General features: G+C 43.8%; 1 protein-coding gene across 10 annotated transcripts in view; it reads right to left on the bottom strand.

The window, feature by feature from the left end:
* The window catches only part of AGAP1 (ArfGAP with GTPase domain, ankyrin repeat and PH domain 1), a 308,565-nt gene that overhangs the window by 49,661 nt on the left and 231,986 nt on the right, over nt 1–26,918 (bottom strand). For 6 of the 10 annotated variants that reach the window (XM_039703606.1, XM_039703605.1, XM_039703602.1 and 3 more), the window contains one exon: nt 2,097–2,174. The exons of the other annotated variants lie outside the window; for them this stretch is intronic. In XM_039703606.1, the coding sequence (XP_039559540.1) occupies nt 2,097–2,174 (78 nt within the window). The remainder of the gene's footprint in view (nt 1–2,096; nt 2,175–26,918) is intronic. 10 annotated transcript variants of the gene reach the window in all.

Consider the following 26,918-nt stretch of genomic DNA (forward strand, 5'->3'; position numbering starts at 1 on the left):
AGCCAGGGCTGAACCTGAGGGAAATGTTTTTTGGTGTGTGAATAGGTGTGAGTGCCACTGAGCAAGCGTGTGCCAAGGACCAAAGCAGATTTGTTATTCTGGACTGTCATTTCCCATCATTGTTCTCTTTTTTGAAGGCATAATTATCTAAACATGTGGTTTTTAATACTTACAATGCTCATTAACTCCACATTTGCATGTCTCACCATTGCAGCTCTCACACAAAGGCTCACAGATAAGAATATTGAACCTCCAGCTTTTGGAAGGGGATAAAACATCCAAAAAATGATACATTTGCCCAATTTTAGAGTTTCATTTTGATCTCAAAACTTTTTGGGCCACGGCCAGCAGGACTGTGTTTCCATACCAAGGTGCCTTCAGTACTTAGTTTGATCAGTAAAAGAAAAGATTGCTCAAATTAGACAGGCCCTACAAAAACTTGATCTGTAAAACACAAGGGAATTCCATATGTTTGTTCCTCTGCTGCAGTTTATGAACAGGTAAATAAAATTTACAGGCTTCTCAAGCACTAAACCTGTAGCAACAACCATACCTGATCAGAAGAAAAATGGGGCTGGGAGGTATAAACAACAAATAGAAAATTGAAGATTATTAAAGTGGAAAAAAGACAACCACAAGACTTATGAATATCTTACAGTCACTCTCTGTCTTTTCATATTTATTTGAAAAGACAATGAAAGGATCAAACCAGCCAGCTTAGCAGCTCTGAAAGGCAATAATTTTACACTTAGTCTGAGAAATGAAACAAAATTATAGTTAAAAAAAAAAAAGCTGCCTTAACAAGCTGGAATAAAACCCCACTTTTGTTTCCTGTGCACACTTTGGCAGGGAGAGCCAGGCCCCCGGCAGCAGCCTGGGCTGTAATTGTGCAAAAAAAGGACGGTGATATAAATCACCAAAGGTTAATGATCAGGATGTGAACAGAGGGACTTGTTTACAGAAATAGCATGCAATTTAAAATTTACAAGAGATTTAATGCCACCGCTTGGCAATCACTAAAATCAACAGCCCAGAAAACAGTGACATTAAGAAAAATATTACAGTTATAATCATTCCAAAATAAGTCAATTAGTGTTAGGGCATGCGCTGGCGATTACTTGACCCATTTGGTTTGCACTTAAGTGAAGAGAAAAAAAAAAACCCCTCCCTTATAGGGAGATTACTGAGTTGTGACCTATTTTGCATTGCCTGTTCCTTACACCATCCCTCTTCCATGCTGCTGGAGATGGTTTTTTTCCCCCCCCCCCCCCCTCCTTGCTTGGTTTGCGAGTCGTTCTGACCTTTGACATTTGTAATAATAATAAAAATATATATATATTAAAAAAAAAGTTTGTAATTGTGTTGTTTGAAGGTGGAGAGGGGAGGGGGGAAAATAAATACATAAAATTCCATGTGCTATTATACAAAAGGCATGATGGCTGCCTTGGGTGGGGGAAAAAAAAAGCAATGTAAGTCAATTTGTGAACTTTGGCACCGGGTGACCTTTAGAAATACAACAATATCCAGAATTTACAAGCAAGAGTAGCACATGCAAATGACCCGGCACTGTCTCGCCTCTGGATTAGAGCTGCAAAGAGCATTATGGAGAAGGCTTGCACAAAACAAATTAAGATTGTTACTTAAATGTCATGGCACACTATTGTATTTGGCTACAGATCATTACACCTGATACTAACACTTTTAAAAACCGTAATAACTTGGGAAATATTACATTGAGTGCCCACATGGAGTAAGGGAAAATATATATATGTATCTCTTAAAAAAAAATAAATAAAAGGAGAAAATGGGTTCCTGAAGTAATTTAAACATCACCACTCCACGACTAGAGGGAAAGGTCAAAATTTAAGTAAGCTGAAAGGAACATGAATGGCAAAACAAAAGGCACGAACAGAAAGATGAAAAGACCAAGTGGAATGACTCTGCAAACACGGGGTGGAAACAAACACGCATGCTTGGGGCAAATCTCATTTCCAGGGGGAAAGGGAGAGGGGCAAGGAGGGTGAAATTCTGGAGAAGTGGGTTAAAAAAAGGGGGGGAGAGAGGAGGTGTTTGTCTGGGGCGGGTGGGTTTGTTACCTTCGGTGTTGGTGCTGCTGCTGCTGTAAATATTTCGCAGGCTACCAACACGGTTTAGTTTCCAAGCTTTGCGTTTGGCTGCGTCCAGAGAGCAGGAGGGGAAGAGAGAAAAAAAAAATAAAAAAGAGAATAAAAATAAAGAAAAAAAGAAGGGGAAGGAAGAAAGAAAAAAAATTTTTTTTTTTGGTCAATGAAAAAGGGGAGAAAAGAAACATCAAAAAGCATGTGAAGTAAAATCCAAGCACGAGCCTGCTCACACGTGAAGAGCTACACACAGAAAATGCACACAAGGACCACTCAGCCCCTGCAATCTATGGCCAGTGTGGAAAACCTCATCTTCAGAGTGATTCTTCTTTCAGTCACCACAACATGACACCATTTGACAAGATTAAATGGATCTGCTATTGGAATAGACAAAAACAGACCAGTAGAAGTCAAAAAAAAAAGGGCAAAAAAGAAAAAGAAGGCAGGAAGTATTTGAGCAGAACATACAGGACTGGACAAAACAGCTACTGTAAAATGTGATTTACTTCACAACAAAACACAGCCAGACAAGAGCTCCTTTTCCTCCAAAAGCCTGTGGGGATCACTTGGTGCCCAGAGTTCACCCTTAAATCTCCTTTTACATCACCACCTTCAGAAACTGAGATGATGATGTAATGACCTTAAATCCTCATCCCAACAAATGTTCTTTGCAGCACTGTGCTCAGAGGAAGCAGAATCATAAAATCCCAGAATGGTTTGGGTTGGAAGGGACCTCAAAGCCCATCTTGTTCCACCCCCTGCCATGGACAGGGATACTTTTCACTATCTTAGGCTGCTCCAAAATTCCTCCCCCATTGCAAAATCAAAGTGTTTATTTGGAAAGGACAGGGGAAAAAAGTCTGTTCTTTACAGAGAATAGCAACACCCTTGTTTTATTAGAATTGACCCAAACTTTGAGATCCTCTGAGCTGCTGCTTCACAATGAATAGAAAATCTGGCTCAAAAGTACCCTGTTCCAAGGCTCATTAGGGCACATTTTCAAGTTACATTTTTACCCTCTTTAGAATCTTGAAGTTTGGCTGGGTTTCCTCACACAGGAACCAGATGAAACATCTGAGTAGCCCAGGACACCTGAGAGCCACTGGAAGAACAGGGAACTGCTGGAATTCCCCTGTCTGGAAGTGTGTAAATGGCACTTGGATGTGGGACAGGGTTTAGTGGTGAACATGATGGTGCTGAGTTGGTGGCTGGACTCAAGAAGTCTTCTAAGGGACCACAGACCCTTCTCCCTCCCACCACAGATGTCCCTCTCTCTTTAGGATGTCATCCACACCCCACAACACAGCCAGCACCAGGATACAATAACTGAAGAAACTTCCTTCAATATTTATGGGGGAATTTCTGTCATGCCCCACAGAACTCAGACCAGACAGCTGCTGACAGGGAGAAGGGACAGTGCCACAAAGTCATTCCAGGCTTTAACAAAAAGCCCCATTTTCACCTGAAGAATTAGAGCTGGAAGAGCACTGCCTGAACCCCCCTGACTGCTAAGCCAGGTATGATTTGAATAAAGCCATCTGCTGCGTTCAATGCTCCATACTGAAAAGGAGGACTGCATTCTGAGTGGCATCACCAAATCTAAAAGTGTTTCCACTGGGTGCATCCTTCAAGCTGGAAAAACCCTTTCATTTAAAGACCTGTTTAAGAAGTCTCTGCACTAGAGAGGCACAATTGCCCTGCAGAAAACTTGTTTTTCCTCTGAAACATTTACATATAAATAGGCAAAATTGAGGTTTGGCACCCCTCTGAAAGGGAAGATGGTCTCCAGTGCACAGAGACCCTTTCCCAGTGCCTTTCCCATTTTTCACACTTTAATGGCACGTTTTGCGTGCAGGACTGAACCTGCAGCCTGCTTTTCTATTAACCTATTGATGAAATAATCCATTTTAATGTGTTAAGTGTCAGGCCTTTCCCTTCCCTTTAAACAAATGGACTTTTCCCACAGAGATGCTGAGGTCCTGATCCATCCACACGCATCCTTTGGCATCGATTAGGCTCCTGCCTGCTTCCTCCAGGTGCTCTCCTGCCTTTAAGGATTCAGTGAGGGTTTGGACACTGCCAGGCAAAGCCTCTGCAGGGTGATTGATGTGCCAGGGAGGGCAGAGCCATCCTACCCTGCCTGCCTCTGGAATTACACACTGCTGTTACCCACAACCAGGCTGGAACAGGCCCTGCAGGTCATTAGCTGCCTGCTTTGGCTTTGAATTATTTCCCAGGATATTCAGTTTGTCTGCTCTGGCTTCACTTCCTGGTCCCCAAAGTAAACCCAACAAACAGCTCCAGACATTATATCTATATCTATATCTATATCTATATCTATATCTATAATCTATATATCTATATCTCTATCATCCATACCATCTATATAATATCTATACATATATCTATATCTATATACCTATATCTATATATATATCTATTATCCAAATCTATTTTCTATATCATATATATATGATTGGGGTTGGAAACCAATATATTTAATATATATAGAGAGGGATATAGATAGATAGATTAGATATATAGATATATAAAATATATATCTATATAATATATAAAAACACATATTATATATATTAAAATATGTATCTATATCATATATCTCATATATACATCATATGCATATATGTGTATATATATGTGTGTATATATATGTATATATCTCATATATATGCTTAATCAAAGAAACTACAACTGTTTATCGATAAAATGCTGTAAGAAATACTTCATTATCTAACAGAAAAACTCCCAAATAAAAAATAATTAAAAAAAAAAGATCTTTAAGGCAGATTGATTTTTGAAGTAATTTCTGGAAATGTGTTTTCTTACAAAAATGCCACCAAGAGGTGTTTCTAACTAAAGATTCCAGGGGGAAAAAAACCCAGACACACCTTCTCAAACCTCAAACATCTGGGATGAAGCTAACAACTTCTCAGCACTTAATTTAACTTTTCCTGAAGTGGCAAACAGTATTGGCCCTGGGACACTGAGGATGCAGGGAAGCTGTGGCTGCCCCATCAAGGCCGAGCCCAACATCTGCACCAACATCTCACTGAGCCCCAGCACAAAGTGCCTCACTTGCCCACATTCTGGACTCCCCAGGCATGGTGACTCCAGCCCTGCCCTGGGCAGCCTGTTCTGATGCCTGGGCACCTTTCAGTGGAGGATTTGTCCTTGTCCTTGTCCCTGAGCAGGGGTGGTGGCAGCAGCTGCAGCTTGGGCAGGACATCCAGATCATCCCTTTGCTGCTGTTTCTGAGTATCCAGCAGGATGTGGGGGCACAGATCATCCCTTTGCTGCTGTTTCTGAGTGCTCCCTGAGAGATGAACTGCCCCCGTTGGTGTAGAAGAAGCTTTTACACCTGCACATCAGTGAGAAGAGCTGTGTTGGAACAGGAAGGAGGAAACCAGGCTCCAGGACAGCCTTTTGTAAAGATATGGAGGAACTGGGAATCAATTAAACTTAATCACTCCCAATTACCACCTCTCTTTGTATGTGCTCAGGCAATAATTTTACAGCTGTGAGCAGACAGAATTTCTGTATTTGCCTTCTTTATTGGGGCTGCTGTTTATCCTCTGCTGATGCTTGTCCTGGCCAGTTTTGATTAGCCAGGTTCTGCTGTAAATGTGTTTACTGCCACCACGATCAGGTAGCATTGCTTCCAAAAGCAGGAGGGCTTTGTAGGAAGGGTTTGAACCCAGGTGTGATCTCAGGACACATCTGTTTGTTACCTGGGAAGTTCTCTAAGGATGCTCAGGATATTACAGTCAACATAACCCCATGTTAACCCCTTCCAACCTGCTCCAGTTCGGGTCTTTTTCCATTTTGGTGAGTAGAAACAAGCTTTTATTCCTGGCACAGTCTATCCCTGACCACCTCCCTCCAGTGCTGCAGCCAGGCATTCCAGATGTGCTAATGTCACCTCTGGTCTGGCTGTGACAGAGTTCCTGGCTGATTAGACAAACAGTGCTCAGACAGCTGATTAAAAGCTGCTGTGGCTGTGCTTTTATTCCTGGCAGAGTATTCACATGCAGAATCTATCCCTGACCACCTCCCTCCAGTGCTGCAGCCAGGCATTCCAGATGTGCTAATGTCACCTCTGGTCTGGCTGTGACAGAGTTCCTGGCTGATTAGACAAACAGTGCTCAGACAGCTGATTAAAAGCTGCTGTGGCTGCTGGGCTGTGTGTCCGAGGCTGGCCAGCCATGTTGGAGGTGGAATTACATGAATTACATCCCTGGAGTGTGCTGAGCAGGGCTGATTAAATGAGGCACGCCACAGCCCTCAGCATCAATTATCAGAAATAATAGGATCTCTGCACCCAGGCTGGGGGAAGGGGGCTGGAGTCTCATGTGCTTCCCACAGCATCTTCCCAGTGCCCAGTGCCAGAAATAAAACCAGCCAGGCACCCCAGCAGTGCAGTTCAACACTGGGGAGGAGGCTGAGAATCCTCCTCCCACAGCACAGGCCAGGGCAGCTGCTCCAGGTAACAGCTGCCCAGGAAAAGGGATTTCTAAGAGGAGGGTGGGAGGCAAAGCTGAATATCTGGGGATAAAGTTCAGCCCTCCCCCTGCTCTTCCTGGAGTTTTCCTGCACCACTCGTGGTTACAGCAGGGGGGTTCCTCTCTTCTGGGGGAGCAACTTGTCCAACAAGACCCCACTCTCTGGTCAGAGGATTGGAATGATTTCATTGAGAGGCAGCTCAGGAGATTCTCACATCATGCAAATTTGTCTCTGTGAAGGGGCTGGACATTGTCTTATCCTATGTGAAAGCAAAAATGGCAAAAATTCCTCAAAAAAGGGTAAAAAAAAACCCCAAACAAACCCCAGGCCTACCTAATCTAGATCTATACATAAATATGAATGTCTAAGTAAAATGAACTGGACACATTGTATTTCAAGATCTGTCCAACACTACATTTTAAAACAAAATTTAAAAAAAGCCACAAAGTGCATGGATCTTGTACAAAACACAGGCTCATGAAATGGTTTGGGTTGGATGGGACCTGAAATACCCATCCTTAAAGATCTGGTTCCAACCCCTATTTTTAAATATTTTTGTATTTATAAAAGTCATTATTTTTCTATTTATTAAACCAGATTTCCACAATGAACCATCTTTAAACACCTGAACATGACTCTGAAGTTTCCCAACATTTCTGTTTGGAGCAGGAGGGATTATCAGGACATATGTCCCAAAAGACAAAAAAAAAAAAAAGAGGAGACAGCAGATATTTCATATGGCAGCAGCCCTTACTATGCCCTTTTTGGACTCCAGAACACCCAGAAAAAACAATCCAATGTAAAGTAAATGAATTAAAGTGCTGAGTTATAGAAATTTCCCCAAATACAACTCAAACTGTATGGTACAAAAAACCCCAACTCTTTCCTCTGCAACTGAAATCCTTTCCCATGCTCTATTTTAAACCCACAAAACACTCTAGAAGTAATACTTCAAATCACATGAATAGTTAATTACGTTTGGCTTCTCTTCAGCTTTGAACATTTCAAATGAAGGGGGAAAAAAATGAAAACACATTCATACTTCTGCTGGTGACAGGGAAAAAAATTTACTTTAATTAAACATTTCTAAAAAATGTTTTTAGTTCTTTTTTTTTTCCACCTCCCCTTGCAATATTTCTCCATATAAACTTCTGCAGTAGGTAAAGGACCCACTAAATGATTTCAGTGCCTTTCCAATACACTATAAACATACAAGATTCCAATTGACAAAAAGGAAATGGTAATTGGAAACATTTTTCTCAGTTTTTCATTATCTGAAGCAGAAAATTATGGCTCTTTTCTACACACACACAAAAAAAATCCTTTTCAACCACCTAGAAAAATTGTCTTTTAATAAAAGCTTTAAATTATACTATCATATTTCAAAGGCAATGAACAGTTAAAGCAGCTAATCAAAGGTATAATTATTTAATGACTCTGACTCCTGCTATGTAGCAGGGCTGCAGTGGCTTGGCTGTGATCAGCAGACCCCCAGCTCCAGCCCTGCAAAACAGGCTGGGAGCATTCCAGCCACCCATTCCCAAGGGTGTCTCCTCCAATTTTGGGTGACTTCACCAGGCCAGCTGAGCTGTTATGGAATGAAGGGAATCAGTTTGTCACTGCTTCTTTTGTACACATCTGGACTGAAAAATAAAACCAAACCACAAAATGACCATAAGAGGTTTTCCTGCAGAGGAAACGAAAATATTTCCCTGACAGAATGGGATTTGACAAGATCATAATTGGTTTTTTTTTTCTTTCACTTTTAATGCTACATGGCAGTTTTCTGTAAACCCCAGCTGCCCCACTCTAGTAATTCAAATGTAAAACACGCCCCCCAAAATATGCTTATTGAAAATCTGCCTGAAATGCATTTTAATACTTTTATTGAAAGGAATATTTATTTATTTACTCCAGGTGAGTGAAGCAGTGGGCAAGCAGAGCTTCTGACTCCATTCCATTGCTTTTCTGATGTCTTTTACAACTGGAAATATGACTGGAGTAACATGCAATCATCAGGCATTAATTACCAGAGCTATCCAGGAGTGTACAGTGCACCTTGGCTTATTTTTGATTTATAACAGAGCAGTCTGTGCCATTACATCCGAGCCCCAACCCTAAATATGAACTGCTATTATATTTTTTCTGTTGCACTAAATTCCTTTTTTTTTTTTTCCTGGCTACTCAGCTAGATTTCACAGAATCACAAAGGTTGGGGAAAACTCCAAGATGATTGAGTTTTGACTAAATATCACAAAGCCCAACAGCAAAGTGCCACAAATATTCATTTTCTGAGCACTGCCAGGGATGGTGACTCCACCACTTCCCTGGGCAGCCTGTTCCACCCAGCCCAAGCTCCCTGCAAGAACAATTCTGGAACACAAAATGCACCTTCCCTCTCAATGCACTGGGAAGGAGGCCTGGAAAAAAGGCTGAAGAGGAAGCAGAATCCAGGCAAGTTCTGCCAAGGTGTCTTACAGGAAGCAAGTCAAGACTGAGCACCAATATTTATGGAATTCTTCCAGCTCTCATTTCCTGGAGATTTTTTGTAGATACAAGTGATGAACAATTTGATTTTCCCAATGCCAAGGCTGGGCATCAGTTTCACTTTGTTATTGCAGCTCTGACTTACTCTGAAATGTAAACTCCTGAACAGAAATCAGAATTATTGTTACCATCTCCCATTTTGCTCACCTTTCATTCATCCCACTGCAAAAGGGAAGTTCACACTAGGTAAATAAAAACTGAGGCACAACCCCCATATTTGTGTATATCTAAGTTCTTTGTGACTTCACCACGGGTGGAAATGAGCAGGAGCCAGCCTGCCAGTGCTGGGTGGTAACTGTTCAGCATGTCACCCTGCTTGTGCTGCAACTGCTCCTGTGAGAGCAGGGATTCCTCACTGGAAAAACCCTGCTTGGAGAGATTCCTTGTGCTCACTTTCCCCACAAAATGCTCAGCCACCTGTGATGATTATTTCCCTATAAACCTGAATGATCATGCCAAGACAGGGGAATCATTTAGGATGGAAAATACCTTTATGGCCATTTCCCTTTTTGCCTGAGCTTCTACACCACCCTGCACTGACAGAGCAGGAGACTTCCAGTTCCTTGCCTTGGCTAAACTGGAAGCCACAGACCTGCAGCTGTTGGGTCCTTCAGTACAAGGAGGACAACCTGAGCATGGAGGGTTCACTGGAACTCTGAGTTTGGCAGAACTTCCTACCAGGAGTGCACCCACAGACTGAGCTGTGCCAGCAGGAAACAGGACAGGACATGGGGGAATGTTTAAAACCACCAGAGGGAAACTGGGATATTGGGAAGGAATTCCTCTCTGGCAGGGTGGGCAGGCCCTGGCACAGGGTGCCCAGAGCAGCTGGGGCTGCCCCTGGATCCCTGGTAGTGTCCAAGGCCAGGCTGGATACTGGGTCTTGGAGCAGCCTGGGACAGTGGAAGGTGTCCCTGGAATGGCACTGGATGGGCTTTTAAGTCCCTTCCAAACCAAACCCAACCAAACCAAACCATTTTATGATAAATCTATTAATTTGTATTTTAGAACTCCTCAAAGCCTGCACCATTAAACAGCCACCTGAAATGGGACAAAGCAATGTCCCAGCAGTGGGATTCTCACAAGGAGTTTAAAAACTTCCCAATTTCTCTTCCCAAACTCACAGCTCAAGCAATGGTTACTACATGGGTCTCCATCTCTTTGGGGAAGGAATCTTAACCCAGCCCTCTTCCTAGGGAGAGATTAAGTACTGAGACACCCCATGGGAACAGAAAAATTCTTTCCAAGGGCAGAGACAACATTTTGTCCCCTCTCCACAGACTGCATTTGCAAGGGCTTCACCCACAGGAAGTTGCTATCACCGATGGTTGTCTTGTGGGGCTCCTCAGATTTGATGTTAATTTGTACAATACCCGTGAAAAATGTAAAAATCATTAGGTTGAAGATATTTGTGATTTGCTATTTCCCAGCATCTGCCCAGATCTTTGCACAAATCCATCCAGCTCAGGGTTGTGGTTGCTCTTACACAAAGGTCGTCGTCCCTGTAATTTGACTTTTGTAATTTGACTTTTTTTCCAAAAGCTGTGGTTGCTGGAAATCCCTGGGAAGCTGCTGTGGTTAGCTCTGGAATCAAGCTGAGAAAAGGAGGATGGGATTTGCTATTTGGATGTTTTGAACATTAGACAGGGCCCACACAAACAGCACAGGGCTGAGGGACCAAGACATGAATTAAGAGACTTGTGCCAAAGTCGTGCTGCCTTTGAGCTTTCCAGCAAAACCCTGAGTAACAACACAGATAAATATTAAAGATAAATATGAAATCCTGAATTTACATCAGCTGCTGGTGTCACAGGCTCCCTCACAAGCCACAGCTCTGAGCTGTTAACTGGCTCAACCACAGCGCCTGTTACTGATCGCTTATTGAATAATGGAAGTGACACAACTGATAAAAGCTTTCAATCCTGGAAAAAAAATGATTTATAGTATTTCACTCCACTGGCACTGTTATTTGTGTGACAAATGGTTGGACAGACACCAGTTAATCTCCACACAGCTCCAACTCAGATGTGGCAGCTCCTGCTGGAGCAGCCAAATAATCAGGCCCTGCTAACGAGGCAGCCACGCTGCTGTGAGGGGCTGGATGCTGGCTCTGCACCAAGGCTGAGCCCCAAATCAGCTCACCCAGTGGATTTTATTTTATTTTTGGGTGGTGGGGGGCAGGCAGAGCATGGCTGGGTGGAGGATATCCTGTAAAAGCAGGAAGGTGCAGCTCGGGAGATCAGCCCTGCTCCTGCAGCACAGAGATGAAATCATCAACACCAGAGATGAAATCATCAACACCAGGGAGGCATCAGTGATTTCAGAAGGCTCCAGATCCTTCATGGATTCTTGCTGATGGCCAAAGCTGAGCTGCAGCATCACCCACAGCTGTCAAGGCTGTTGGGTTGCAGTGTAATATCCCTGTGAGCTGCAAATCCCACCTTGCCCTCAGCTGGGAGAGAGCTGGGGCTGCTTTTTGAAGAGGCAGAACAGGCCAGGAATTCCCCTCCTTGAGAAATGAATGGAGTTTTAAATTTACAAGCAGCACATCAACAGCAGCTTTATCTCACTGGTTGTATCAGCAGCATCCTCCTCCCTGTACAAGTCAAAACTATTTTATCAAGCCACTCCTTCAAAAGCAGCAAACCCCTCGGAGTGCTGAGCTGCCAGGAGTCTGCATTATTCTCTTGGGCTACTTTTTAGCTTTGCACCCCAAATCTGCCATTTTTCTCATTAAAAAAAATCATTTCCACATCTATAAAAGTCATCCCACTCCCTGCAAAGGGCAGGGACACCTTTCTCCATCCCAGGGTGCTCCAAGCCCCAGTGTCCAACCTGGCCTGGGACACTTCCAGGGATCCAGGGACAGCCACAGCTTCTCTGGGCACCCTGTGCCAGGGTCTCAACATCCTCCCAGGGAAGATTTATTCCCAATATCTGTTCTAAACCTGGATAGAGAACAGAAAGCCCCAGGAGATGCATCTCTGGGTTGGCCACAGAAAGACAAGAGCTCAGTTTGCACACAGGAGAACATTCAAGAGAGGGGGATAAGAAGACCTGATAAAGAAGAAGCAGCAAGAAATTTCTTCAGAAGGCCTAAAAGATCTCAGGAGTGATAAAAACCCCACAGGCTGCACTCCCAGTAGCAGGAGAAATGCAGATGGAGTATGAAGATGACTGATACCATGGGAAGCAAGGAAAAAAGCCCCCTTCACAACTGTGATCTCAGGTCTAACTCGGTGTATTTGCTCTTGAAAGATACTTGTGATAATGTGGCATTAAAAATTACCCAGCTTTTTATCCCTGACAATCTCCTGTGAGAGACTTGGGCAACTCTGTTACCGTGCCAATGGAAATTACTTTCCAAGCAGATCACATCTCAGCCTTCCCAGGATTTCACACTGGATCAGTAATGAGGTTAAATAACACACAGATCCTTCAGGATCCCTTCCTTCTTTTCAACCACAACATAATATCCTTTTTTTGATTTTTCCAGCTCTCTGTAACATTCCCATTGCTACAAGATCCCTTCAAAATTGTATGACCTTTCCACGTGGAGTTACCTTGCAGTACAGACATGGCACAAAAAACACCAATACAAAATTACTGCCAAAACACTGTGCAATCAAATGTAAGAAAGGCTGATACAGATTATTTCCTTTAGTGGGCAGATCTGGACTTGCTTTGTGGGAAGAACAAATAGGTTTGGTAAAGAAACTGAGCATGAAAAACCAGGTAAAAGAAGGTGGAATCAAAAGAGAATTTTCTTGAGAAAATCAGAGCTATCAGCCAGACACTGCACTCCTGGGTTCCCACAGAGTGGCAGAACTTTGTCCCCAGGTGAGCTGTAATGTCACTGAGAGGATAAAATCCCCTTAAAAATGCTGTACCAAATACAGTCAGCTTTTCCTGCTTGGGCTGGGAATGAGCTGGATGTGCTGAAAACCTGTGAGCAATCAATTTATGCTCTGAAGTTAATGTGAGTGGTGAAGAGCAGAACCTCACCTTATTGATTGGTGCAGCACAGGGAAGCAAATTCACCCAAAAAATGGAGGGGAAATCATCAAACCTGTCCCCAGAGATGCACAGCTGGGATAGAAACAGGCACTGGGAGGGATTTCTTCTACTTCATCTCTCAGCATTCCCACAGTTCTCATTTCAGCCTAGTCCACCCCCTTGCAGAAGTGGCTGGACTTCTGACTAAAATTACCAGCACGGAGGTGTCTGGCAGTACCTTTCACTTGCAGATTAAAATCTCCATCATGCCTTTCCACAAAGCTCTTTAGAGGGGGGAAAAAAAGGAGATGATAAAAAAAAATTCATCTTGAATTTGTCCATCAAACTGGAGTTGATGTGTTAGGACAGACCCACAAAAAAATGAGCACCCAGTAGGGACTAAGAGCTAGGAGGTGACAATTCCTACATGTGTGAGTGTGGCACTGCCTTGAAATGACAAAACCCCTTTGTATTTCACAGGGCCTCCATGATCTGCTTCTCCCTGGAAGGATAAGTGGAATGAACAAGAATCCTCTTACTGTTCCTTGTATATTCAACATCCTCCTCCAAGCAGGACAAATTCTCAAAGAGACCCAGCAAAATTCTCAAAGAGATTCAACGTGCTGCCTCCTTTGCTGCTCAAAAAACCATCTTGGATTTTATTCTGGCTCTGGGGGACAGTTTATGTCAATCTTTTCTTCTTCTTTTTCTTTTTTTTTCCCCACAAGTGTTGCAGGTTAAACTTTGTGCCTAACAACCCTGACAGCGTCCCCTCACATTTTTCAGACAAGCTATTGAGTAGCATTATGACAAATTAAGGGGCCTGATGATATGGAAAAGGAACATCTCCTCCATTCAGAGGCTGTGGAGGAAATAAAAAGACTGAAAGAAGTATTCCTGGCCAAAAAAAAAAAGGAAAAGAAACAAAACCCCCCAGAACCATGTGGGGAAGCAGCAAGGTTCATTATGGACAGATTATTCATGATTCAGGAGTTCATTATTAATGGATTACTTACAAGTATTTCCAATGGGTTGTCAGCTGTTCCCCTGGGAATAGCTTTTCAGTAATATCCACAACTTAAAGCAAGAATGATGAGCTGTATTGATATTTTTATTACTAAAGGCAGCAGGTAATCATCAATATGTTTAAGAGAAAAGCAAAGACCTATTTCCAACCTCCTCCACAGTTATTTTTACATGTCATAACAGCTCTGGGCATACCCTGTACTCTTTAGTTAGTAATAAATGACAGGGCTGCACTTAAAACCTTGTGTATATGGAATTCTGCAGAAGCACATCCTGATGTTCTGTGACTCTGGGATTCTATGTAGACCTGCTCTGTTAGTCCATCCTTAAAAATGAAACGAAATGAAATGAAATTAAATAAGAAATAAAATAAACCAAAATAAAAATATCTAAGATCACACCATAAATTGAAGCCCAGGTCTCCTCTTCCAGAGAGGGAAACCTCCCCATCATTCCAGTACATCCCATTCCTCCACAGGTTACCAAAGCTCAGCTTCTCACTTCACATTTGGGATCCAAAGTTTAACCATAAGCAGTGGTGACCTAACTACTAATGAGTTTGCCAGGACAAACCAGTGTCTAATTGTACATAGAGAGACTGAGAAATAAAGATTACAGCTGACAAATCACTAAAAATGAATCAATTTTCACATTCTCCTTATAATCACTATGGATCCTCACACCAGAGTCTTTAGGTAATCTGGTGAGCATTAACTTATATTTTACCTTATTATTAAAAACATTAAGCACATATTAATCTATGATTTATTACAATTAGGTTTGTTCTAATTTAATTAAACACTGAGGCCTCTTAAGTATTCTGTGAAACTCAGGTATGTTGCCTGGCAAGTGGGGTCTTTCTGAAAATAATTTTTCAGGAATCCTCAGTGATATTTCAGGGATCTCCAAATGGGAACTATTACCATGGATGAGAGCTTAGTTTTAGGATGGAAATGTACATTAGTCACTGGGTAAGTACTGCCACACTTCCTTCCCATCCACCTTTCCAAGCTCAGATTGCTGGGTCATTCCTGTGTGATAAACACCAGGTCTCCCCATAAAATGGTGTTTATTTACAATAAAAAAAGCAAGCAGTTATTGCTGACTGCCCATTCAAAGCCACGCACTGAACGGTGGCCAGCCAACCAAAACGTGATTATGTGTGTGACAATGCTGATGCTGAGCCCAAAGTAATAATATTGCTTCCAATTTTAAGGTTAAGTAAACCATGAACTGCCCTTTTATGTATAAAAATGTTGGTTAAAGCATTCAAGTTGTCTGGAAAGGGGGTGGATCCCTTTGGTGTTTCGTTTACCACTCAGGGGTTTTTTGAAAAGCCCCTGTGTTTATGATGGTCACAAACCAGCCACAGCATCACCTACAACTTGGAAATGAGGATTTAAATAGTAAAATATCCTTCTTTAAAATATTTTTTAAAAAAATATCCTTATTTAAAAAATATTTTCCCCTTGAAAAGCTTGCAGGGTCACTGCACGCTGTGCATGCAGCCACTGAAGTCCCAAAGGGAGGAGCTGAAAGAAGAGGGAGCCTGAAGAGTCTTGGAGCTGCAGGGACAGAACCACTACAGCCTGGCTGTGTCATCCATGCCCAGGGAGTGCAGGACATGGATTGGGAATGAGGATTTAAATAGTAAAATATCCTTCTTTAAAAATATATTTTTCAAAAAATATCCTTATTTAAAAAATCTTTTCTCCTTGAAAAGCTTGCAGGGTCACTGCACGCTGTGCATGCAGCCACTGAAGTCCCAAAGGGAGGAGCTGAAAGAAGAGGGAGCCTAAAGAGTCTTGGAGCTGCCAATTCCTTGTCAAAGGAAGCAGGGGCAGAACCACTCCAGCCTGGCTGTGTCATCCATGCCCAGGGAGTGCAGGACATGGATCAGGATATGGATTGGAGCAGTGGGGCCAGCAGGGCCACAGCATCTCCCATGGGATGGACCTGCCTGTTGCAGCCTCCAGGGGACAGCCCAAATCCAAAACATCCTTTCTGTAGAAAGCCCACAGGTGTTTCCCACATCCCATGGGAGATGCACCATGACTGACAGAGCTGCCATGTCCCTGTTGAGCAGGGGGTGTCACCATTGGGAGCAGTGGGGAAGGAACCAAAGCCTTGTCAGTGCCTGGAGGGCCCAGCAGGGCCAGCAGGGCCACAGCATCTCCCATGGGATGGACCTGCCTGTTGCAGCCTCCAGGGGACAGCCCAAATCCAAAACATCCTTTCTGTAGAAAGCCCACAGGTGTTTCCCACATCCCATGGGAGATGCACCATGACTGACAGAGCTGCCATGTCCCTGTTGAGCAGGGGGTGTCACCATGGAATCTGTTCCATGACTGCCTCTTCCCAGCCCTCAGGTGAGCAAAACCACGGAGTCCCACAGGCAGCAGGCTCAAACACTGCAGCCTCCAGGGGACAGCCCAAACCCAAAACATCCTTCCTGTAGAAAGCCCACATCCCATGGGAGATGCACCATGATTGACAGAGCTGCCACGTCCCTGTTGAGCAGGGGGTGTCACCATGGAATCTGTTCCATGACTGCCTCTTCCCAGCCCTCAGGTGAGCAAAACCACGGAGTCCCACAGGCAGCAGGCTCAAACAACAGAGCCCACACTCAACAGAACCAACAAAGGAGAATTCCTCCCCTTGAAAAGTTGACTTTTCCAAGGGTTTTACCTCCCTGATGGAGACCAAGATGGAAAATTTAGAGCTGCCCTTCAGGTTTGTCATGACTTGGGCACCAAAGGTGCACCAAGGGCCCCCAGAACCAAAGCTGCTCCCTCTCAGGGTGGGCAAACCCTGGCTGCTGGCACAGGGGTGAGCACACACAGCTCAGCAAACACAGACTCAGAGGAGCTTCTCTTCCAGAGGATGGGAAAAAAAGATCCTCATAGCTCTTCCAGGCTGCCTGGAAGGAGAAAAATGTTACCACAAAATAGGCACAAATGGCCCCAAAATCAGGATCTGGAATTTCAGACAATAGCTGAACCCAAAATCATTGGAACAAAGCTCTGTTTCAAAGAGCAAAAACCCATCAAGATGACTTTTTTTTTTGCTATGAATTCTGGTCTGGGGGCTATGTAACCAAATAATTGAACTGGGGAGGTGAGAGGTATGTGGGTATGTGGGAAGTGAGAACTGATTTAAAGAAGACAAACAATTTTAAAAACTAAATTAAAGCTGCTTTTTTAGGGGTGGGACTGGTCAATTTGAGCTTAGTTTTAAGGAAAAGACCCAAACCAAATAAACAATCCAAATAAAAGGGAAGCAGTAGACAAGGGGCAGTACCATGAGGGGAGCATTTAGTGGCAGAAACACCTTCAGGAAAGGCTGGGAATTTACAGAACTGCAAGAATTTTAGGCAGGTGGAGAAAAATGATACTGATTAATGGGATTAAAAATTTGGAGTGATACCAGAGCAGTTTTAATTGCATTTTTCCATCCCCTGGCACATTCCAAACATAAGCTCTTCATTTGATGCATGGATAATACAGCATTGTACTCCAGCTTACTATAAAGTCCTGCTCTCATCTCTTTGAAGCACACATGCATCCAAAAACTAGGAGTTGCAGGATATTCAAATGTGAGAAACCAGAGTGGTGGCACTGAGCAAGAAGCATCACTGACAATTAACTATTCCCTCCTCTGGCACCTGGAGTTTAACAGGCACGGATTAAATGATTTTATTTTCATTTGAAGGGGTCTGAATGAAGAAGATGTGACATTTTCATGGGGGACAAATAAACAGCAGCCTAATCAGAGACACGAGGATCTAAATGAAGGAGCTGGCCAGCGAGCCTGTGCCTGATTTAAAGCACAGGGATTTATCCTCATTAGGGGCTAAAGCCAGCTCGGGAATTGTCGCACCTCTCGTGGACAACCCCGATGTCTCCTGGCACGGGTGCCAAGACAGACATGTTCTGGCAGCCTGGAGGTTAAACTGGATTAATTCCTAAAACCTGAATGCTGATCTGCTGTCATTTAGCATGGGCTCAACATGTGTGCTCAGCAGCAACTGGAAATGAAATATCTTAAATATTATCAAACGGTACATCATTAAATATAAATTAGATGGAAACAGGGGAAAGCTAAAAATTGACTAGGAGTTCAGCTCCTCTAAATGGCTAATACGGCCATTTTTCACCTGAAGCCCTCTCCAATACAGTTTTGCCATTAAGCAAAAACCCAAAGAAAGGTAATCAATTCCAACTAAAAAGCACTTCTCCCGGAATGACTGCACTTCAAACCCCTGGCTGGCTGCCAGCCTCCCCCCCCAGCCCCAGACAACAGCCATCAATGTTTCTGACTATCACAGGAGCACGAGGGGCCATGCATAATTGACTGGAAGATGGGCTAAAACTGTGCCCAATCAGTGTGTGATCAAAACCGCGTGGAATATTCAGCGCCACTTGATTACACGGAGGAGCCGCGTCCCCGCTCTCCTCATGAAATCTCTTCAAGGTCCAGAGTACTGTAATAAGATCATTACTGTCAAGCGCTACGAATCGCAGGCAATGAGTCTTGGGATAGGAAGTCATACTTCACAAGCTCCTCTGGTCTTGCTTTTTTTTTTTTTTCCTCCCTCTCTCCCCCTTTTTTTTTTTTTTTTTTTTTTTTTTGTATTTTACTGCGTGTTGAGGCAGCAAGGCGACGAGGTGACAGATAATGATCACATCACTGTGTGGCAACTAGAAAGGCACTTTTAAGAAAGAGCACAGAGAAATCAGCTTAAGAGAAACTCAAACAAATTTTTTTTTAAGGGCTTTTTCTTTTCCCCCCTCAAAAATTAAATAGAATTAAACTGTGCAGTATTCTCCTTTCATGAATTGTGATTTAATGTCATTGAATTTAATCATTTGATAGATTTTCATATTATCCCAAAGCCTATTACCTCACAGACAAATGGCCAATTTTCTCCAGCTCACGCTCACAAAAGAAACCTTTATTAATTTTTTTTTTTCTTTTTTAGAGTCGGGGGGGGGAGAACTGGTGGAAAATGTCAATGATGAGGCCTGTTCAAGTTTCCCTTTTTACCTACTGCTTCCTGGAGTTACACACCACATATGATGCATAACATCTATCACAAGTAACTGGTCTGTAAAGAGAAAGGTGGAGGGACAGAAAACAGGAGATTAAAGCACTGGGTATAAAATAAACATAACAGCAAGCTCAGCACTGAAACCTCACACAGGGCACGCAGATCTACAGCGGGGACTTCAGCTGATGTAAGGCTTAAAACTTGACAAAACAACGTGGGTTTGAAATGACTGACAGGCCAGGGGCTGGAAATAAAGAGCTCAGCATCACTGTTGCAGGGATGACATCAGTACCACAAAGCATGGGAACTGGAACGGCTCCAGTCGTGGCTTTGAACTGGAGAAGGATCCAGGGATGGGACACTTGCTTAAGGGGAAGGGAAAGTCCACCCTGCCCACATCTCCAGCAGCTCCCACCTACAGCACCTCCAGCACCTCCTCCAGGCCTGGCACCTCCCATCATCTCCAGCAGCTCCACCTACAGCAGGTTAATGCCAGCATTCTCCACTTGCTGCTCCTATGGAGAAACCCCATCCTCATGGCCCTCCCATCATCTCCACCTACAGCAGATTAATGCCAGCATTCTCCACTTGCTGCTCCTATGGAGAAACCCCATCCTCATGGATTGTTCCCTTTCAAACACATTCCACTGGTGCACTGCTCCTCCAATCCACCCTTTGAACACCATCACTGCATGAGAAGACTCCTTTTCCACAGAATCCCAGAATGGTTTGGGTTGGAAGGGACGCCAAAGCCCATCCTCTCCTACCCTTTCCATGGGCAGGGACATCTTCCACTGTCCCAGGCTGCTCCAAGCCCTGTCCAGCCTGGCCTGGGACACTTCCAGGGACCCAGGGACAGCCACAGCTGCTCTGGGCACCCTCAGAGGGGAGAATTCCTTCCCAGCATCTGACCTGAACTTACTCTTTCAGTCTGCAGCCAATATATGCATATTCACCCATATATTTAGTACAATTGTTCATACTTATCCCCACTCTCCTCAGTTTTGGATGTGTTTTTTAAAATATGTCACAAACACTTTGACAAAGAATCAAAACAATAAGGGGCAATATATTTCTTGACTTCCAGGTAAATATTTCTTGATCTACAGGTTGTTATAAAATCCATAATTGACTAAAATGTAGGGGTTTGCAACTAAAAAGTCATGACCTATTACTGTTCTGTGTGTACCTCTGGATTATGAGCTTTTATAAGCCAATAGCTGACAGGTTTAACAAGCCTTGGGTAGATCAGACCTGACACAATCCCCCTTGAATTCCAGGAAGTCATGACCTGTTACTGTTCTGTGTGTACCTCTGAATTATGAGCTTTTATAAGCCAATAGCTGATAGGTTTAACAAGCCTTGGGTAGATCAGACCTGACACAATTGCCCTTGAATTCCAGGACTGAGCTATCCATGGCTAACCTCCACAACCAGGGCCTCTGACGGGAATTATTTAGGACTTGCATCCTTTAAAGAAAGCTGTTTCCCACTGGTAGGTCAGTTCCAACAAGATGATGAGTCCAGGTGCACAGGCATCCTTCTGAAACTAGATCATCCTTCTACACCAAAACACCCTGTTTATTGAAATTGTGACAATTTGCCTTGAGATGAACAGGAGAACAAAGTTATACTGAGCACAGTTACCAGATTTTAGCCTTTTCATTGGCTGTAGCTTTATCATGCATAATCACCTGATTTTATGGTATTTTAATTTAGGTATCTAGGTCCATAACGAAATGAAATTGCCCTGCACTCCAGAAACACTGGAAGGCACTTGCAGAACAGACATTCTTATTTAAGGAACAGAACTACCAACCTCTCTAGCAGGATTAACATTTTACAGACACTCACTGCTACCTCTGCACACATCACCTTGTGGACATCAGGAACCGTTCTCATAACCAAAGTCTCTGTGTCAAGCTGGCAGCACATTGCTGAGGACACTAATTACTCAAAGCCAGCAAAATGCTAAGATCTCACTTGTTTTCATTCAGTTACAAAGCTGCTCAAAACTTCTTCCTTCCCCCAAAAAATCAGGCCAAATCCCAGCGTGGCACTGGATACCCAGAGAGCCCTTCTGCTGTCGCACTGCTCAAAACAGGACTCACTTTTAGGGAAACGTCAAAAATAAAATAAAGTGCTATCATTCTCTCTCTCTCTCCAGATGTGCCAGTGTGTGCAACCACCACCAATTCATCGCAGGCCTCATCCTCTCCAGAATCCCTTTTCCTGCTGACCACCACTGTGACACTTTTCCTTTCAACCAGGTGGGCGGAACCGGCCGCCTCTCCCGACCCCGGCTTCTGAAGGGAAGCAGGAATCTTTCAACTTGTTTAGCCTGCAATGAAGTAGGTTAAAACAATAGATGAGCTTCACCTCCCTTGTCTTTCACTCCTCAGCATCAACATAAGTGTCTTGCAGCAGCAGCCCTTTCATGTCAGGGAGGCTGTGGCAGCCGAGGCTCGAGGATTCCCAACAAGTGACCTTTCTGCCGTGGTTGAAAGCCAGGCTCTGAAGATCCGGGCTGCATTTTTTAATTTCTGCCCTCCTGCCTCCTCCTGCACAGCCCTCTGCCAGCACTGAGCTTCCTGTGGATGAAGGCCCAGCTGATGGGTGGAATTAGAGCCCAGGAGTGTTTTGACAGGGAGAAGTGATAAAACTCACCCAAACGAGCATCTGGCATTACGGACAACAGACATGGGCACACACTGCTGGGTTTTCTTCCTGAAGTTCTCTTGCAGGCAGGAAAAACACAGCTAGGCGTTTTTCTGATTTTTAATGCCAACTAAACCCTACGACCCGCTTTGTTTTGGGAAGTTTTTAAAGAAATCATTTCCTAAAAAGCAGCTAGAGCAGAGAATGGTTGGTCAGGGGAGGCTTACAACTCTTCCGAGATAATCTACAAAATAAAGATGCAAATACTTAGCTAAACACACTCCTAAAATCTCACTGAAAGCAAACTCATTAAAGCCCAGTTTTAGGAAGTGTTGTGATTTTTTTTTTTTTTTTTTTTAAATCCAGTATGAAATTTAGCAAAATGTCATTTGCTGCAGTTCCTGAAATGATTCATGTACAGAAAGACCACACAAATGACAGCAAATTGTACCAAAGAGAATTCAGCAGTAACCCTAAATGCATTACAAACCTATTTAAAACCTCTCAACCTTCCTAGGAATCTGCTCATCCTGCCAACCCCTCCAGTTCCAAATAAATGCTTATTTTCTTCATTCAGCATTGCAGGCAAAATACTTTTGTATCCCTCTCTCCTTAAGCCCTGAATATTTTTTAAAACTATGAACACTTCCTAAAACTTCAGGCACTTAAAGAGGCCAGAAATAGAAGCAAAACCTGCTGTCACTAAAGCCTTTATCAGAAGATGCACAGAAATACTGCACGACAGGATGGGAACACACTCCTCTTCTGTGTGATCTGGGTCTGCATTTGGGATTTTAAATTTTGCATGTATGTCTTTATTTTTTAGAGGGGAAAAGCTTAAGATACCTCTTGTCATTTTAAGGAGAGTATAACTGAAAAAAAAAAGTAGGATGTTATTAAGGAATTACTGTTTTCCCCTCCTGATTTATCCCCAGACTTTGTGTTGTTGCTGTACCCCAATATCATCACACAGCAGGCTGTAATTATTGACAGCTCATAGGGCCCAGCTAAAATAATTAGGATGGCAATATCACCAGGAATAACTTGTGTGGCATTCCTTCACAGGCAACACCTGTTTGCTGTACACTTGATTATCCTATAATGGACTGCAAACAGACTTTCCTTGAAGAAGTTTAGGTGGCAGCTCAGTTCTGGGCATCACTTCAAGCAACACAATCCATCCAAGGACCTCGACATCCAATGGATTGGATTCCAAAGGTTACAAACTCTTTAATAGGTGAGTGCTTCTGCCCTTGCTGCAGCTGCAGGTCAAGATATTACATTTCAGAGAAAAGGCAGTGACGATGCTGTGGCTTTTTGTGCTGGAAAGGTTTGTGAACATGCTGTCCTCTGACAATGTCTGAAGGTTTCTTCCAGACCATAAAAAGCAAAATAAAAAATTAAATATATATCTAAGAGCAGCAAGTAAAAATACCCTCCTTCATCAGGGTGCTTAATTCAGTGTATGCCAAGTCAGTATTAGCATTAAAAATGTCAAATCCACCTGTCAAAGGAAGAATTTGCTCTCCCACTTTTGCTCCTTGGGTTGTTTCCACTAAACTTCCAAAAATCCCAAATGACTTTTTTTTTTAAAATATGCTTAGAGAAATAGAATTTGTTAGTTCAGTGGCCACCACACTTGCTAAACACTGTAGCCAAGGAAATGTATGTTACAATTGTGGGGAGGACACCACAATGTGGTACCAAGAATGTTTAAATCACCTCAGGGTATGATGCCAGCAGGTAAATCACAAGGATGCTCAGGAAAGCTTAGGGTCCTATATGCTTAGAGAAATAGAATTTTTTAGTTCAGTGTGGCCACCACACTTGCTAAACACTGTAGCCAAGGAAATGTATGTTACAATTGTGGGGAGGACACCACAATGTGGTACCAAGAATGTTTAAATCACCTCAGGGTATGATGCCAGCAGGTAAATCACAAGGATGCTCAGGAAAGCTTAGGGTGGGAGGCTGCAGGGGAAATGCCCACAGATTTTCCATACATTTCAGTGACCCCCTGTATTGCTTCTGATTTTTTCACTTAAAAAAGCAAAATTTCAGGTGTTATACAGAGAACTGCATTTCTCTAATTCACCTTGTCATTCTGTTACTGGGGTGGCTGTCAGGGACATAGGGAGACACCAGCTGAAAGCACTGATGGTTTTGCTTGTTGGTAAAAGAACAAATGAGAGGTGTCACTAAACCTTGTTCTTCCATCCACAGAAAATAAATGAATACATTTTAATTTCCTGCTTAACCAGGGCTCATTTTCAACACACAGTGACACAAAACGTGTGTGCTTTTCAAAAATAAGGGGTTTTTAAAATACCTTTACCAGTTTACCCCAGGAAAATTTAAAAAAAAAAGGATTTATCAGTAAAGTGGGGCTCATCCTTTAGCTAAAAGCCAGAAAGTGTAAACCTGGAGTTGGGTCTGGACTGCACAGAGCAGCAAAGCACCAGGAAAAGCAATTACTGCACAAGGGGCAGAGAACAAATACCTTTGTGTTAAGAAAACAGTTCTGAGAAGAAACATAAAAGGTCCTTCTTTGTCCTTCAAAACCTCTTTAGAAACAAATGATGAAGAAGAACATGGGTTTCAGAGAGTTTGGAAAGTCTGCCTGCAGTTGCTGAGCACACTTGCTGCTCCTCAAGCGCCGTCTCCCAGCTCCACCTGCGCTCACAGACCAGAGCTGGGGAGGTTTGCCCCAGGATGCTGAGAGAGGAGATGAATTCTCTTCCCTGGGAGGGTGGGGAGAAGCTGGCACAGGGTGCCCAGAGCAGCTGTGGCTGCCCCTGGATCCCTGAAGTGTCCAAGGCCAGGCTGGACAGAGCTTGGGGCAGCCGGGGACAGTGGAAGGTGTCCCTGCCCGTGTCCCACCCCAGGGGGTGGCACAGATGGGCTTTGAGGTCCCTTCCAACCCAGCCCAGGCCATGATCCCATGGTCTGCCCAAGGGAAGGAGTGGATGTACCCATCCCACTGGGATGTGCTGGTGCTGGCCCTACAGCACACACTGGCTGGATCTCCTGTTAATGGAAAGCTTGGAGAGCAGGGATGGTCCCAGTGCTGAAAGGCAGCCTGGGGCTTCCCTAAAATCCCAGAGATGGATGGAGGGGAGGCAGGCTCAAGCTGGCACAGCCATGAAGCTTTTAACTAACAAGAGTAAGAGAAATAAACACTGGGAAAGATCTCTCTGTGAAGAGTATTTCCAAGAAAGCTTTTTAATTTTTCTGCTTGTTTTCCAGCTGAAAAGCCTTCCTATTATCCCTGGCTGTTCCAGGAGGTGCAGCAGCACAAGGGGACCCAAACAGATGAGGCTCTGAGCAGCCATTCCTCTTTGAAACACAGCTCTGTCTAATCCTGCTCCGAGCAACTTCAGGCAGCATGGTGGGGAAAAAACTGCTGGTTGCTGGCACCTTGCCTAATGTAAGCATTCCTGCTGCTACCCTCAAAAACACTGAGGGATTTTTTTTCAGTGACAAGTTCTGCAAAGAGAACTGAAAAACTTCTCCCTGGAAAAAAAAAATCACAAGAATCTGATTTTCTGAAATAGGAATGGAATTTTAATTTCCGTCCAAGCGCAGCGCAGGTGCTTCAGCATTTGTGTTGCTGTGAGCATTGTCTCAGAAAAGCTGCAGAAAGATAAACCAAGTGAGATGAAAGAACCCATCCCAGAAAGAGAGGGCTGTGCATGTGCAGATAGTGTGGAGAGAGAAGAATCAGCATGACCTTTATGGAAGGGCATAAAAGGGATGAGCATCAGGCCTTGGAACTGGTGAACCACCCTGAGCTCAGTGTCCATCATCATGATATCTGAATACTTGGGCAGAGGTCAATGATCAAAGCAGGCACGTTCAAGGAGGGGAAAAAAGCCCTGCAAAGTGCAGTAAAAATGCTCCAGTTTGCTGAAGCCCAGATTTAAACCTCATTGAACACCTCAGCTTTGGTGCAGACGAAAATGAAGGAACTCAGAATTCCTGTTTGAAAGCTGACACTTGAAACGTGCCTGGAGCCAAAGGAAGGCAACACAAAATCTAGAATTACCCACACCATTTAACTCTGATCCATTGCACCTGCCTGAGAACAGTGACTGCAGGAGGATCCTCCTCCTCCTCCTCTGCACATGGAGCCCAGGATTTCCAGAAGGAAGACCATGGTTCTCCCACAATTATCACCACAGGCTTCTGGAGCCCATTTGCAGCATCTCAAACGCTTTGATCAAAGTGTTTGCATCTCCCATAACACCTTTGATGGCCTATTTTGGATTTGTGGTCTTCAAAAGTGCAGAAATCCTCTGAGGGTGCAAATCAACATTATACTTTGATCAAAGTGTTTGCATCTCCAACACCTTTGATGGCCTATTTTGGATTCCTGGTCTTCAAAAGTGCAGAAATCCTCTGAGGGTGCAAATCAACATTATGGTGGGGAAGAAAAATCCCCAAGGGAATTTTTTAGGTCACTGCACAGATTTGTAGCCAAGCACTGGAGAACTAGAAAATAACTGGAACTGAAAACTGCTCTGAAGTGCAAGACAGATGTGGAAATCATAGAATCATGGAGTAGCCAGAGTTGCAAAGCACACACAAGGATCACTGATCCCACTCCTGGCCCTGCACAGACACCCCAACAATCTCACCCTGGGCATCCCTGGGAGTGGTGTCCAAACCCTCCTGGAGCTCTGGCAGCCTGGGGCTGGGACCATTCCCCACACCCTCTGGGGGAAGAACCTTTCCCTGAGATCCAACCTAAACTCCTCTGACGTTCAACTGCTTGGAGAAAACACCCAGAACAGCCTGAACCTGGCTGGACTCGAGGATCCTTGAGGCCCTTTCCAACCTCAATGATTCGGTGGCTCTGCCTTGCACCAACACAAGTCCTGGAAAACCCAAAGGCTGCCAGGATTTGGGAAGAGCAGCCCCCCCAGCCCTTCTGAGTCTTGCTAGGACGTCCTCACTGGCAATCTCCAGGCACCATCACTCTTTGTGAGACGCCCTTCTCC

Source organism: Passer montanus, unplaced genomic scaffold, assembly GCF_014805655.1.
Source record: "Passer montanus isolate IOZ18808 unplaced genomic scaffold, ASM1480565v1 scaffold165, whole genome shotgun sequence".
Taxonomy (NCBI): Eukaryota; Metazoa; Chordata; class Aves; order Passeriformes; family Passeridae; genus Passer; species Passer montanus.